This window comes from Pelodiscus sinensis, chromosome 4 (assembly GCF_049634645.1).
Source record: "Pelodiscus sinensis isolate JC-2024 chromosome 4, ASM4963464v1, whole genome shotgun sequence".
In the NCBI taxonomy this organism is placed as follows: Eukaryota; Metazoa; Chordata; order Testudines; family Trionychidae; genus Pelodiscus; species Pelodiscus sinensis.
In genome coordinates, this window is record NC_134714.1 from 30,909,137 (window position 1) to 30,925,038 (window position 15,902).

The window sequence follows — 15,902 nt, forward strand, 5'->3', positions numbered from 1 at the left end:
TAATTTTGGTTATCTCCCATCAAGAAAGGTGTAGCAAAATTGAAATAAGCTCAAAGAAGTGGGCAAAAAATTTAGAGGCAACATGGGATTTATATTTTGTGTTTCAAAAAATATGATAGGAGTAACTTCACTGAAGTGTTTACAATTATAAAGGGTACAGAACATTGAATATTTAAATGGTTTGAGATCAGAATATTAGTCCTAATGAAATAGAAATAAGTTTACAGTTTAACAGTTGATTCCAAGATTTATAAAAAAGCATAAATAATGGAAGATATTCCACAATCTGAATTGACGAGGTTGTAATCTGTACAATGTTTTAAAAGATAGAAAGGAAAAAAACAACTAATACATATTATTACTCCATAAATGTATCTCACCAAATAAAGACTTTAAAATATTACCTTAACCTCTTTACACCTAAACCAAGATTTAAATAGACATACTGAGTGGTTCTCATCTTACAGTAGTAATTCCTAATCAGGTACTCTCACCTTCTCATCTCTGAGTAATAAATATATTATACCATGAGCTTTCATGGGTAAAACCCACTTCATCAGATGTGTTGGAGTGTTATTACAGAAAGCAGAGTATATATAAATGCACAAGCAGTTACTTGACAGTGTAGCCATTCTTCTACAAAGGAATGTTATTACCCAATTCTACAGGGAAACTGGAGTTCATTTACAAATTTGATGTTATCAACTTGTGCTTAAATAAAGATATTAATTGGTTAACATACTACAATAGCAATTTCCCCTGCTTTTGATATTCAGATTTAGATATCAAAAAGCTATGAATGGGACACATCCAGCCTGACTCAATTAGCATCATTAACACTGGCCCTACAGTTGACAGGTAACTACTTTTGCTCATTATACAATATATTTGTTAGTCTCTAAGATGCCATGGAACTGCTCATTGTTTTTAAAGTTAGAGACTAACACTGCTACCCCTTTGAGACTTCTCATCATCATTGGAGGTGAGCCACATCCACTCTGATTTGATTAGCACTAATGTTAAACTGTCTTCTCTATCTTTTTTTTTTCCTCCTTCAGCATCTAATGAAGTGAGTTGTAGCTCACAAAAGTTTATTCCCTAATACTTTTGTCAGTACCACCAAACTCGGTTATTTTTCTCTTTACCTGAGAATATATATTGCGTGTCTTCCTGTGGAACTGTCACAGCCAATTCAGATGAGCAAAATTTGAGATTTTTTTTTTTTTAATTTTTAGATGCACCAACAGAACACCAAGTATCCAATTCTAGGCTAAGAGAAATAGAAAGTGTTAATGCAACGCAGAGGTTGGAGGTAAGCTATTCTGGAATGCAGATAATTAGAAGAAATAAAGATACACTGATTGGGGTAACTTCGATTGTCTCTACACATTAGAAATATGATTTGAAAAATGCTCACTCTGATAAAATCTAGAAAAGAAGATGACATTGGAGTTTAAATGCCAATTTTTCAGCTTGGTGACTATCCATCATCATATTCAGAAGGCCGGATATGTTTTTGGGTATGAACTGCCAGCAGCCTGCCACACTCTGGAAGGCAGAGATTCAGGACAGTGGATAATTGGTTTTCTCATTCCAGAATGAACTACTAGATCCTGCTGCTATAAAACCAGGCAGGAAAACACCTGGGGCTAATTAAATAGATTGCTCCCTCAGGCAAGTCACTCAATACCTGCAGCCAATTAAGGCCTGCAGTGCCACTTTAAAAGGGCTCTTCCACACAAGGAAGAAGGGGGAGACAAAGAGTGACAGACAGGAAGGAGAAAGGGAGGAACAAGGAGAAGTTGTGTGTGTTGAGAGCTGGTTACCAGGTATCAAAGGGAGACGAGAGAGAACCAAGCTGCAGTCTCCGGTAGCTGACCCCTCAGTCAGATGCACACAGGCGGACCTTCCAGGACACAAGAATCAACCAATAATGGTTAATTAGAAAAAATAAAGAATCTTTAAGTATCAAAACAAAACTACAGTTGCAAGCATAGTAAATTGGCTAGATGGAAAGAGCCACCATTTGATATAGATTCTCAGGGGAAACCCTTGGGCTGTAAGGCTTAGTTTCAAAAGAGAAAAAGAAAAACCCTTAGAAAATTCAGACATGGTTTCCAAACAAGGAAAACAATAAACCCTGACAATCTAAACTTTTCACTACTTACTCATTGTAAGAAGTCCGTTCTTGGAGAGAGACGCTTCTCTCATCTCCCTTAATACCTGGAAGAAACTGCTCTGATTTCAAACAAAGAACAGAGAGAGTAAAACCCCTTTTTTCCAGTTTGAAATTCCTACCTGCATTGTTATTGGCCGACTGCCCAACACCTTAGCTAAGTACATGAATTAAGCCCTTAGTCACCAGGTGCTGGTCAGCACTCCTGATTGTGAAAGGTTATTTGGAGAAGTGGCCCAGTGAAAAAGCTGCCAAGCCAGAAGGAAAACAACCTTGACTTCTGCTGCTACTTTAGGGTCCCTGGGCTGAAATCCAGAGGAGTGGACGGGCCCGGGTTCCCCCCAGACCTTACCTGATGCCAACTCACAGCCTGTCTCAAGAAGGGAGACCAGGACTATCAGAGTGTTTTCACCTCAAAACCATGGACTAGCCTGTGATGAGCAGGGCTCGCCAAGCTGCGGCGAGCCCTGCTCACCAGCCGCACTGTTCAGCACGCTGCGCATGCGCAGACTGCGCTGCGGCATGGTGCCAGGCTATAATCTACTAACCTGTGGCAAGTAGATGACCTAAATTGTCGAGCCCTGGTGATGAGTGTGGCTCACTAAGCTGTGGACCCTGCCTCCTGTAAAGAGAAAGGGGTTGTGTATAGAACCATAGCTAGTCTCTGAGGCTAATATTATCTGCTGGTATTGCAAGACTCACAGGACATATCTGTGTTGTAGATTTATCACCTCTTCCTACTAGGGATATTAAATTTAGAATAGTTAATCAGACAGTTGATGGGATTTCCATTGACTATTCAATTAGTTGATAAGGGTGCCTCCATCTTGAACAGTAGCAAGAGCCCAGCAGGGCTCTTACTATTGTCCAAAAGTGGAAGCTCCGCAGGGAGTGTGGGGCTAGTGGGGGAGTCCCCCACTGGCCCCATGCTGCCTGTGGGGCTTCTTTTGAAATGTACAAGAACCTTGCCAGGACTCTTGTACATTTCAAAAGCAAAATCGCAGCAGAACCATGAGGGGAGACTGCTTCAGTCCCCATTTGCACCGTTTTCTGCTGTGCCTCTACCTCCCCTGCCCCCCTGTGGAGACAGTGCTAATGGGAACTGGCTTTTAAGCCATAGAGGCAGCAAGCAGGAGGGAAGCAACTAGTCACATCACTAGTTGGCTATCCGATAAGCTTATGCTTATTGGATAGTCGACTAGTCGCTTACATCCCTGCTTTGATTGACTTTATCACTCTGACTTTGTTCTTGTCAGACAGTAGGACCTTGAAATGTAACAATAATCTCTGACTCTGTAATGGTCTTAAGTCCAGGTTTATTGTAAGTTTCAAAATTTTTGACTGATAAGGAGATAAATAGATGCTTTGTGAATAGCTGTGTTTGCATTTAAGATCTGGCTACAAATCAGAACAAATTTAGAAGGTGTAATTTCTGGCGTATCACCCTCAGTATCACATTTTTATATGCAGTATTTTAAATGAAGAGGCATTAAAGTTTGAAAAAGTGAAGTAGGAGAACAAGGAAAGTCTGCAGCATGGTTATTTTAATTTTTCTCCCATTACCAATTCCATAGAAACATAACATTTAGTTTTTATGTTTATTAATAGTCGCTTTGCACTTTTCTAGAATGAGAGACTGAAAAAGGTTTGCAGTGATTTAGAAGAAAAGCATGAAGCAGCAGAGCTTCAGATAAAGCAGTTGTCCATAGAGTACCGCAATCAGCTGCAACAAAGAGAGGTACAGTGCAGCATATACAATTTGAGGCAATATATATCTGTGTTTATTAACAAAAATATGCTATATTAAGTTTGTTTTTCTGGTAGTTAATATCTGTATGTCTTCAGTAAATATATAATCTCTAAAGAGGAAGGGCAAGCAGTTCGTCATGGTACAAAGTACAATATTGTTCATCCTGCCATTTATGCTGTTGCTCATTTATAAATGTATAATTGTTTCAGTTACCAACATAATGCATACAAATCATAACACACATCAGTTTACACTTAAATCTGCCAGATGACTCACTATAATACAGCTAATGATCTAATTAGCCTCAGAAATGTCTTGGCTGATGCCATAGTTTCTCCCTATTTTATTACCACTAAGGAATAACAGGGAATATTAATCACCATATATTATTAAAAATCATTTTATAATTCTAAATCGTAATTTTTGGAAGGATAGATAAAAGGAGGCAGTTCTCTTTTCTTGTTCTTTCGGATGTTCATTTGGTTACAAGTGTAGACTTAGAGTGGAACAGAATTATCAGTCACAGCTCTGGAAAGTGGCTTGTTCGGTATATAAAATAACCCATTATGTATGCAACTGTATACAGTGAGATTTTAGTCTTCCAAATTAGGAAAATATTTATAAAACTTGCTTTTACAGAATATTCTTTCTGCTAAAGCCTGTCTTTGAGACATGATGCACCCACTGAAGTCAGTGCTGATCTCCCAGGATATGTCTAGACTGCATCCCTCTGTTGGCGGAGGGATTACGCAGATTAGGCAGGTCGACATTGCAAATGAAGCGGGGATTTAAATAGCCCGTGCTTAATTTGCATAAAAAAAAGCCGCCATTTTTGCTGACTCAGCACTTTGTCGGAAAAAAAGTGGCAATCTAAAGGGGGATCTGTTGAGAGAGAGAGAGTCTTTTCCTGTAAACATCCTTGCAGGAGGCATAAGGGATCTGTCGAAAAAGACTTTCTTTTCTCGATAGATCCCCCTCTAGTCTGTTGCTTTTTGCTGACACAGTGCTGAGTCGGCAAAAACAGCAGCCACTTTTTCTGCAAATTAAGCACGGGATATTTAAATCCCCACTTCATTTGCAATGTCGACCTGTCTAATCTGCATCCCTCTGCCGACAGAGAGATGCAGTCTAGATGTATCCCCAGTGACTTCAAGGAGAGCAAGAACAGACTCTTGATTTGTACATGCATAGGAAACGACATATTGAGGGTGGAAAAACAACATCTGGATATTTGTAATATATTGTCCATTCTATATCTTAGTATAAATACTTTTATCCAAGAGTGACTTTTATAATATAGTATGTTGTAAATGCAAAACTTTGAATACATTGAAAAACAGGAGTATAAAAATAAACTCAATTTTAAAATGAAAATAAATAATTTGAGGAAACCTGTACTGGTTGTTTTTTATTTTCATCTTTAATTTAAAAAAAACACCATTTTTTTTTATATTTAATGGTGTTGTGGGACTTGGCACTTGGAAGCCTTGCTATAGAATTTAGGTATAGTTGCCTGCTGAATATCCCAAAATCTTTATTTACAAGGGAAGCATTCTTTTTAATGGTCAGTGCTTATTCTTTGCTTATATGGTGTGTTTAGCTTATTAGTTGTTAAATGTAATAGGAATAATTTTTGCAAGCAATTATAAAGCAAAGCTCTTGTAAAAGAGGCCAATCAAGAACATTCTCTCCATTGAGCTGGAGAGAAAATGCCTTTTATTTTTGTTTTACTAATGAAAGAATAAGGAGACCTCAGTATGAGGTCAGATGAGTATACAAATAGGAGGTTTACATTTTATTTGTTTACAAAAGATAAAGTGAATATAGTTTGATATTTTCTTCATACTAAAATCATGTACTGTATTCTGTATATTTAGGTTGAAATCAGCCATCTAAAAGCTAGACAGAATGCACTGCAGGAACAATTGCAAAAGTTACAGTCAGCTGCTCAGTCAGCACAGTTAGGACCTGGTGTTATGCCGCCAACCACTACACCAGCTTCCTTTGTTCCTGTGGTTAAACATCATTCTTCAGGCTTTCAAGGAGATGACATGGACTTTGGAGATGTAATCTGGTCCCAGCAAGAAATAAATAGATTGTCCAATGAAGTTTCTAGACTTGAATCTGAGGTTGCTCACTGGATGCAGATAGCACAGGTAATCCTTCCTTATATTTAGTACATTAAGTGAATTGATCACTCTTGAAATCAGTCATGTTAAAGTTCATGGTCAGCAGATATATGTAGAGAAGTAGCATTTAAGTTAGGGGTGCCAATGTGTAGTCAACTATACAATTAACTTATAAGCACGGAGAGCTCGGACCCCCCAGTGTTCAGGGGCTGCTGCCACCTCGCACTCCTGCCCCGATAGAGAGGCAGCAGCAGGGGATGGCAGAGGGTTCCCTGGGAGTGGGGCCAGGAGTGCATTGGCTCTCAGTCCTGCCTCGAAGGACTATTGAATAGTCGTGTAACTACAAAAATGTGATGCGGTTATATGAGTATTCAATTAGATGCTATCTAATGTCCCGGATGTAAGTTGACATAACTGCAGTACTTGGAGTGTAACAAATCCATATATCTGAACACCATACCAATGCTGACCTAATCCACAGTGGTGATACAGCTAATGTACTTACATTTTCTATTGTTTTAAATTTTTTTGCTGTTGAAGTGTTCAAAGGAAAATAAATCATTGTTTATCTCAATTTATTTTCCAAACTGAATTCTTCTTCTTCTTCTTTATCTAGTCTTCCAGAGTTCAAGGAACAAATAATGCTGATCAAAGTGAAATCTGCAAGCTGCAAAATATTATCAAGGTAAGGTGACAATTTTGACAAATCCACTCACACAAATACATTTTTTATGATTTGCCGCAAAACCACCAATCCTTCAAAAATGTACATGTGTAGTACTAATGACTTCAGTCATGCAGCTCAAAGTCGATACAATTTGTATTGACTACATGATTAATCGATAATGGCTGCTCTGCAGAGCTGCAGTGGGGGTAGTTCCAGGAGCCAACTTGAGCTGGGACTGAGCAGTCCCAGCTCTGGGAGCTACCCGTGCTGTGGCTCTGCATTTCAAATATACTAAGAGCTGCTGGGCTCTTACCACATTTAAAATGCAGAGGAGCAGGGTCCCAGACCAGTGTTAGCTGGAATGCTTGATCCCAGCTCGTGCCAAGTCCACCAGCCCCTGTTCACAGCGGCCAGCTCTGTCCGTTGCAAACAGAGGCTGCTTCGGTACCAGGCCCTGTTCGCAGAGGCCATGCGTGGCTGCCAGAGCAGCTCCCAGCTGGGACCCCCACAGACAGGGGCTGTTGCTGGAGCAGCTTCTCCTAGCCTCTGATAGAGGCAGGCGCCACCGTGGAAATAGTGGTAAGCGGAGCCAGTTTTTAAGCTGGCTCCCCCAACACCGTCTCATGTCTTTCTCCCCCCTCCTCCTTTGTTGCCTCTCACAGAGGCAGCGGGGGGGGGGGGGGGGGGAGAGAGAGTGGACGATACTTGCTAACATCCCTAATCAGGGCCTAAGTCCTTTGTTTAGTACAAAGTGTATTAGCATGTAATGTAATTGTGTTTGACTGAAATGTTGCCACATCACTCAGAATTTTTTTAAATATAGGAGATTAGCTAAACTAGTGTCTTTCAGGTTGGTTATACAAATGACTTATTACAGTATTAGAAGCTTGAATGTTTAAAGTTTGTAAGATTAAGGCCATCAAAAGTAGCCAGTGATTTATAGTGCCTAAATTTTTTGATGCCTGTGTCTGATATTTTGAGTTTGCTTTCCTTCCCAAAATCATTGCCACAGTGGGCTAAGTCTCTACAACTCCAAATTAAGTCAGTGGGAACTATAAGGGCGGCACACTACTGAATTTAAGGCCTTTGCTGGCTAAATTAGGCATAACATTTTTTGTCTTAATTTGTAAGGTACATATTTTCTATATGTGCATATCTGGATGTAATTTAGCTCTGTTCTGTGTCCTGTTATTTTAAGTTAACTATTCTAACTTTTTATAAAATAATGGTAAAATAAAGTGAAATATAAATAATTGCTCTTACATTTCAGTGTATCGTCATTGTACTTAGCTGCATACTTTGTTACTAATTTTTATGTAGCCTTGTAAAGCTAAGCAAATACCTAGATGAATTGATATCCTCTCTAGAAGACTGGATATCTCAGGGATACGTACTCCTGGTTGAGAATCATTGCTCTAAATAAGACTCACAGAAGGTTGTATGAGAGCTGCAGCTCTTTTTACATACACTTTGTATTGTGGACCAGCCTGCCCCACTGCTTTCCCCACAGACACTTTGCTCTGTAGCTGAATCAGAAAATTAGTCTTTCTTTTGAATTCTGTGATGTACTGTACTGCAGGTCTCTCTGACTTCTTTGGGTGCAAGTTTAAGCCTTGTGAGAGAATCTCAGGGTTGTGGAATCTCTTCCAAGATGACCCCACTTTACAGAATTAAGCATGCTTTCTGTTAAGTAGGAGCAATCCAGTATTTTAATTTTTGTAGCCATCTATGGCAAGTGCTGATTTTTTTTTTCTTCAGTACAAATGAATTGACCAGGATCTTGAGTTTTCTTCAAGAATAGTCTCAACTATTCTCCCTAGTGGGTCTGAATTTTCTTGTTGCTTACAGAGGAGAATGTTAAGGTTAAAGTTGTGGGCTAACTTCTGGCTGTTAGTAAATTTCTATGCTTGAATAAGGTAAGGACTTGTCTGCATGGGAAGTTAATACCCAGCACGCCAAGATGTGAATCTGTAGGGCATCAGCTTGCCACACACTAACTCACCATGTAGACATTGCTATCTCTCAGTAAAAATCCTGGTGGACTGTGCAGAATACTACTTGGGAATTTTTCACTCCACTATAGTAATGTCCTTATGGTGAGTTAATGCAAGGCAAGCTCGTGATCTGTCGCTTCACACGCTGGCTTGCTAGGCACTAATTTGTCATGTGCACAAACCTTAAGTTGTATTTTTGGTGAATTAACACTGCCAGCTATTGCTAGGGCTAAATGTTTTTGGTTTCAGTTTTGCATTACTGTACTGTCGAGCTGCAAGATGTCTTTTCGTTTCAGTATTTGTAAAGTTCTTAAAATATACGACATGCTGTATAAGTGTTAGCTAAGCATTTTTGTTGTTTATGCAATAATCTTCAGTGTGAGCACTTCCAGGGACTTGAGAACCTAAAGGAAAGATAAAGGGCCTTAACGTAACTGGTTATTAAAGCAACCCATAGCATCAGTTATCTGAGAGTGCGGGGGACGGACGTACTGTGGGGTATGTGCCATTATTGCCATACTTTGTGATATAAAGATCAGAGTAGAAGTGTACATCCATGAGACATAGCATGGTATTTTACAGAAATGGTAACACACATTTTTTGTTATTTTCTCAATACAGCCAACAAGAAATGTCTGTTTACTTGGCATCCCTGACATTGTATCAATAGTTAGTTTCCTAATTAACATAAGTTCTCCATCCAAACAAAATATTATCTGAACTTTCATTAACAGAGGTTAGGGATTTTTTTTGTCTGCCATTGGAACAAGGTGGTAGATCTGATAATACAACTTATTTAATATGTGAGCTCATATTAACCTGATTATAATTTAACTTTGGCTGTGTTTACACTATGTAGCTTTTAATGACAAGGCTGTATCGACACAGTCCTGTCGGTAAAAGTTGCATATGTGAATGGTATTTGTCTGAACTTTTGCTGACAAAATACGTCTAACTCCTGCAAGCAGCTTTCACTTTGTTGGCTGGAGAGCACTGCTGCTGACAGAGCAGTGTCAAAGCAGCTGTGGCAAAACTTTTGTCATTGGGCGATATAGAGGGTGTAAGTACTTGTGAACAACAAAAGTTTTGTTGATCAGTTGAAAGTGTAGACCTGTGGTCACCAACCGGTTGATCGCAATCTACCAGTCTATTGCAAGGGCTCTATGAGTCGATCTTTAGCTCCTTCTGGACAACTAATTTTGAATTGGGACTCTTTGTGGAGCAGCTGCTCACGGAGCAGCAACACAGTTGAGTAGCTGTGTTGGGATCTGTTGGGTCGGGAGGGCTGAAACACCCTGGCCAGCTGGCTGTGGGGGAGGAGGCTGCGCCGCGCTCCAGCTGATAGGGCTGCTTTTCCTCTGCTCCAGCCCATGTGGAGCATCATGCACCCTGGCTGAGCACCATGGCCAGCTGGTTAGGCAGCTGCTCCTCTTTGCACCAGCCCAGCTGCCCTGGGCTCAGCCCGGGGAGGCTGCGCCATTCTCCTGCTGGCCAGGAAGCCTTTCCTCTTTGCTCCAGCCCAGCTGGAGCGAAGCACAGCCTCCCTGGGCTGAGCGTGATGCAGCTAGGCTGGAGCAAAGAGGAGTGACTGCCCAGCCAGCTGGCCGTGGTGTTCAGCCTAGGTGAAGTGGCAGTGTAGAGTGTATAAGGTCTGAGGATAGCAAGTGATGGAGAGGAGGAGAATAGAGAGGGCGGAGCTTCAAGGAAGGGGTGCAGTCTCTGAGGGGAGGGGCAGTAGATCTTTACTTGATCACTTTTTAAATCTCAGAACTTTAGTGTAAAAAGGTTGGAGACCACTGGTGTAGACAAAGCCTGGAGGAGTGATAGTGAGATTATGTGTATGTGAGTGGAGGAGGAGAAAGTTAGATGACTATTTCTAAATGGTATAGTCTCCTGTGAGTCTGAGATTAAAAATTATTAGTTTATGCAAACAGTGTGGTTGACATGGTACAAATTACAATAAAAAATATCCCCAAATCAAAGAATTTATAAACAGGTATTTTTTATTTCAAGTGTAAAATATTTGGCAGTATCTTTGCATATGCAGAAAAATATTCTTTTAAAGTTTGTGTCTGCATTCTAAATATTTTTTCCAATTATACTTTTTAGGAGCTGAAACAGAAATTAAGTCATGAAATAGATGAACATCAGCATGAGCTTTCAGTATTACAGGATGCACATCGACAGAAACTAGCAGAGATAAGTAGTCGGCACCGGGAGGAGTTAAGTGAATATGAGGAGCGAATTGAAGAACTTGAAAATCAATTACAGCAAGGTATTTATTACCTGCAATCATTCTATTTTATTGGCTGCTACCATCAGCTTTTATGCGGAGTGAACTTTATTCAGAATATCAAATGCAAATGAAGATGAGCAGTGTACTTGCTGTCTAATACATTCATATAGACTTAGCAAATCTTTAGTTTGGTTATAATTAATTTGAACACGTTCAATTGCATTTTGAATGCCTGTTCTTCATAAGAAATGCATATGTGACTTTCAGCTGCCCACCATGCAGATTCTGGTCTAGATAGTAAAAAAACTCTTCAGGTCTGTTTAAATTAATTTTTCCGAACTATGGAAGTTCTACTTTTGGAATACTTCTCTCCTGCTATTCTTAATACACTAGAGTTGAAAACTATCTGAGAAACAGATATATTTCTTCTCATATTCCTTGTAAACTCTTGAGTAATAATTTGTCCCCTCGTAATCTGCTTGCATCCATTTAGGGTGGAATTATTCTCAGGCAGGTGGTATGTTCTAAATCCATAAATCCAACATATGGTTGATTGCACTCCAGTGTTGATCTGAAAAAAGACTGCGGAGTAAAGAATATTAGAAAAAGGTTCTCGAGACAAGTAGTAGATACTAAATGGTTCACTCACTGAATTATAAGAAGTCAGACATGATGGTGATGTGGGCTGTATAAATTCCTGGTTGGATGACTTGGAAGCTAGAACACTTGGTAGCAACAAGTGCCGTAGTTTATCTGTGTTTTTCACTTTTATGTATCCAAAGATATCCTAGTACAAGTTTGTATGTCTTGGGCTATGTCTAGACTACTCTGAAGTGTTGAAAGGGGATATATAAATTCCACTGGAATTTGCATATCTTCTTGCGATCTCACTTTTGAAAGCAGAGCTTTCGAAAGTGAAAGTAGTCTGGAAGCAGTTTTTTTCGGCAACCTCCCTTTTTCGTAAAGCCGCTTTTCCTCAAAAATTAGGTTTACGTGGCTTTTCGAAAAAGGGAGGGGGTTGTCAAAAAAGGGAGGGAGCTGCCGAAAAAACGTGTCCAGACGACTCTCACTTTCGAAAGTGAGATTGGAATTAGATATACAAATCCCCATGGAATTTGTATATCCTCTTTCGACATTCTACATTTTAGCATAGTCTAGATGAGCCCTTATTGAGTCTCTTTTTGAAGGGGCATCATTTACAAAATCCTATCCAGAATTTGTAAGTTTGTAATTGATTTGTCAAAGCCTTGTCAGCCACAGAGTGCATGATATTCTTTGGAAAAGAGACGTACTTCTAGTGACCATTGTCCCTTCCCAAATGAAGGGGAAACTCCATCATCGATAGTGTCCCCTCAGATACAGAGTAGGCAAAAGTACCATGTAAGAACTTTGAATTCTCAACCAGAAATGGTAGGGAATTAACTCATGGTATCTTAATGCCTGTTAAAATTGTTCTCTGTCTTCTGACTACTTTCAAAACAATCCTTTTAGTCTTGGATAAAGTCAAAGGCATAAGCCACTAGGGATGTAAGCAAGTACTCAATTACTCAATAAGCATAAGCTTATGCTTATCAGATACTTGAGTAGAGTACATGACTACTTGCTTCTTCCCCTGCCTCTCTTCCTCTGTATGAGAGGCAACAAGCAGGGGAGAACAGAGGTCGGTGCTGGGGAAAGCTGACTTAAAAGCGGGTTCCCACCAGTACTGTCTCCACAGTGCTGCCTGCCTCCCCTTTGCTGCCTCTGATAGAGGGGGCAGGATAAGGGAGGCTGTTGTGACGGGGGTGAGGTAGGGAGGGAGCCAGGGCTGGCCATGGAGCGGGGCTGCTGTCAGAGCAGCCTCTGTTCATGACAGCTGAGGCTGGCCATTTGGCTCTTACTATATTTAAAATACAGAGGCGCAGCAATCCTGGAGCTGGCACGAGCTGGGACAGCTCAGTCGTAGTTCGAGCTGGCTCTGGGAGCTACTGCAGCTTTGCAGAGTGGACCCCTTATCGACTAATCATGTAGTCCATACAAATTGTATTGACTACACATTTAGGCAAGTAACTGATCTTTAACATCCTTATGAGCCACACATCTCTTGCATCATGATTCAGCTATAAGACAAAATACTTCTCACACTTCTTAGTCACCTATGACCATATCCTTGTTAATTTTTCCTGTCTGGGATCATCTGGATGCAGATCCTGGAGATTCTTGTTTTCAAAGCGTCTACATAATTGTGAATGGACAAGCAACGTATCTTTTAACAGCTTCTATCTACATTTTGGCTTTCTGCCTTGAGCTCTGTAATTTGTATAAATAATTTGCATTTTAAGTTGTGCGAACTATATGAAGGCTCCTAAAATTTCAGGGACATAATATCTGGTGCCCATAAAAGCCAAATTTCTGTTGAACATGACTTTTATGTTGAAAGTCTGATACATTGTTCTACAAGAAAACTATCTTCCTGTCTATGGTAGGCAAGCAACACTTTTAATTTCAATCTTAAAAGGAAAATTCATTTCTGTTGATTGTATATTGAATTATAAATATTAGGATTTAGTTTAGCATAGCAGGGGTGGGCAATAATTTTTACAGGGGAGCCACTTCACGAATTTTGATAGGTAGAATAGGCGGGGTCTCAGGTGGAAAGGGGTGGTTCTCTCTAGGCACTGCACATACCTGGCAGAGGGAGGAGACTTTGTGCACTTAGGGTGGCTTGGTGTGTCGGATCTTGCCCACCCCTGCTATATAGTATGACAAAGTAAAATGTAATGAGAATTTAAATGTTGTGTGGTCTATAGAAATTATGATTGCAATCAAAACATTCTTTAATTATTACAGCAGCTTAAAATTAATCTAATAAATTTGTACTAATTGCCATTTTCAAGCCACAATCCTGAGCATTTAAAATTCACTAAAATGAGTACATTTGAAATATACATATTATTATAACCTCTGACAGCCATTCATTAATTATGGTACATTAAAATAACAAATCACAAACCTAGTGTCCTTTGATCCAGAATGAACCTGGTAGGCTAACAGCCAAATAGTTTTAGGAACATATGAAGGACTGACTATACAACTTTATTTTTTAATATTTATTATATTTGATTTTTCCCCCATTAGTCATTTTTTAATTTAGTGATTAGAACCATGTCTGCCTTACTTCACTTGTTTAAAAATTGCCATTTTATAGTTGTCAATGAAAGATGTGGGGTATATCTCTTCCAAAGCAAATTGCATATCTTGATATACTTCAAACATTTGTTCTTGTAAATGTGTGTCTCATTTTCTGTAGATGAAGTGAGTACCCCCATTTCACTAAAGTTATTGCTTAACATTGTCAACCTTTCAAAAATAAAAATTCTTGGTACCTGTTCCAGGAGAAAATTCTGTAATGCTGACTTTGGTTACTAATATAAACTCAATCTCTTGTGCTTTTCTAGGTGGGGCAGGCATTGACATCAGTGATTATTCTAATATTAGCGAACTACAAAAGAATATTCAAATACTACAAACTGAAAAACTAGAGGACACGCAGGCTATGAAGGAACTGGAGGATAAAATAAAAAATTTCAATCAGAAATTGTCCTCTGTAGAAAATGAGAACCAAATCCTGCTGAATGAGAGAGAACTGGTAAAGGTGGAAAAGAGCCAAATAACACAAGAATATCAAAGACTGAAATCTGAGTTTATTAAGCTTCAGAATTTTGTGACAGAACAGGAGACCCTTCTGAAAGAACAGGGGAAAAAACTCCCACCGATGACATCATCAGAGGAAGAAGTGCTCCGACTCCAACAAGCACTGTTGGGTAGGAAGCAATTGAAGTTTTCAGATCCTATCTGAAAGATTTTACACTTTTAAAAATAGAAGCAATTTTAGGAAAAGAAGTGTGATTAAATATGAGATTGTGATAACTATGAATAGAGCCATCTTAGAAAACTGTTTACACCTGAAATGATCAGCTCAAACAAGATCTGAAAGAACTACCTTGGCACTACTCTGAAAGGCTTAGTTGACATAATATACGCAACTCCAGCTACATTAATTACATAGCTGGAGTTCAGGTATCTTAAATTGTGTTTTAGTGAGGTCCACACAGCAGGAAGTTGACGAGAGCACATGCTCCTTGCGAGGAGCAGGACTACCGGTGCTGACGGGAGGATCCTTTCTATTTGTGTTAGCATCTCTTCACTAGACTACCAATTCACTAGACCTGCTAATTCGAACCCCAGAAGATTTTCTCTGTCATGTAGACAGGCCCAAAAGTGAAATAGAAGTCTTTGGATAGCTTAGTGAAGATCCCTGCTTATGGCCTAGCAGAAATTTTGGTTCTCTGTTCTGTTGAAAGACTAAAATAGTAATGCTGATTGTACTGGGATTATTTCAAATATTGGTTGCATCACTCTGTAAAGATACAGCTAAGATCAGAATGTGTAAAGAGAGATTGACAAATGTTATGACAGGTCTTAAATGTTACAGAAAATACTATGATTTATGTTGGAAAGAAGAGAAGCTAAAGATGACAATTTTATCCTTATGTCATGGCTCATGGATAAATGAGCTTTCCTGCTGGTTTGGTTTGTCTTCCATTATCATTTGCTGTCTTACTGTGTCTTGGAAGCTTCAGGGGGTAGCTGAGTTAGTTTGTACAGAATAAACTTAAAACAACAAATGGTCTGGTTGCACTTTATAGATTAACAAAATATGTAGATGGTATCATGAGCTTTTGTGGGCACTTCTTCTAGTCTTCTGAAGAAGTGGGCTGTGCCCACAAAAGCTCATGATACCATCTACAAGTTTTCATATAATCATAGAATACTAGGACTGGAAAGGACCTTGAGAAGTCATCGAGTCCAGTCCCCTGCCCTCATGGCAGGACCCAGTACTGACTAGACCATCCCTGATAGACATTTATCTAACCTACTCTTAAATATCTCTAGAGATGGGGAGTCCAC

The 15,902-nt window shown here is 39.5% G+C and overlaps 1 protein-coding gene across 2 annotated transcripts in view; it reads left to right on the plus strand.

Moving 5' to 3' along the window:
- TRIP11 (thyroid hormone receptor interactor 11) overlaps positions 1–15,902 on the plus strand; it is an 83,640-nt gene that overhangs the window by 11,528 nt on the left and 56,210 nt on the right. For both annotated transcript variants that reach the window (XM_075926705.1, XM_014578874.3), the window contains exons 2-7: positions 1,236–1,312; positions 3,804–3,914; positions 5,804–6,082; positions 6,672–6,740; positions 10,826–10,991; positions 14,390–14,755. In XM_075926705.1, the coding sequence (XP_075782820.1) occupies positions 1,236–1,312; positions 3,804–3,914; positions 5,804–6,082; positions 6,672–6,740; positions 10,826–10,991; positions 14,390–14,755 (1,068 nt within the window). The remainder of the gene's footprint in view (positions 1–1,235; positions 1,313–3,803; positions 3,915–5,803; positions 6,083–6,671; positions 6,741–10,825; positions 10,992–14,389; positions 14,756–15,902) is intronic.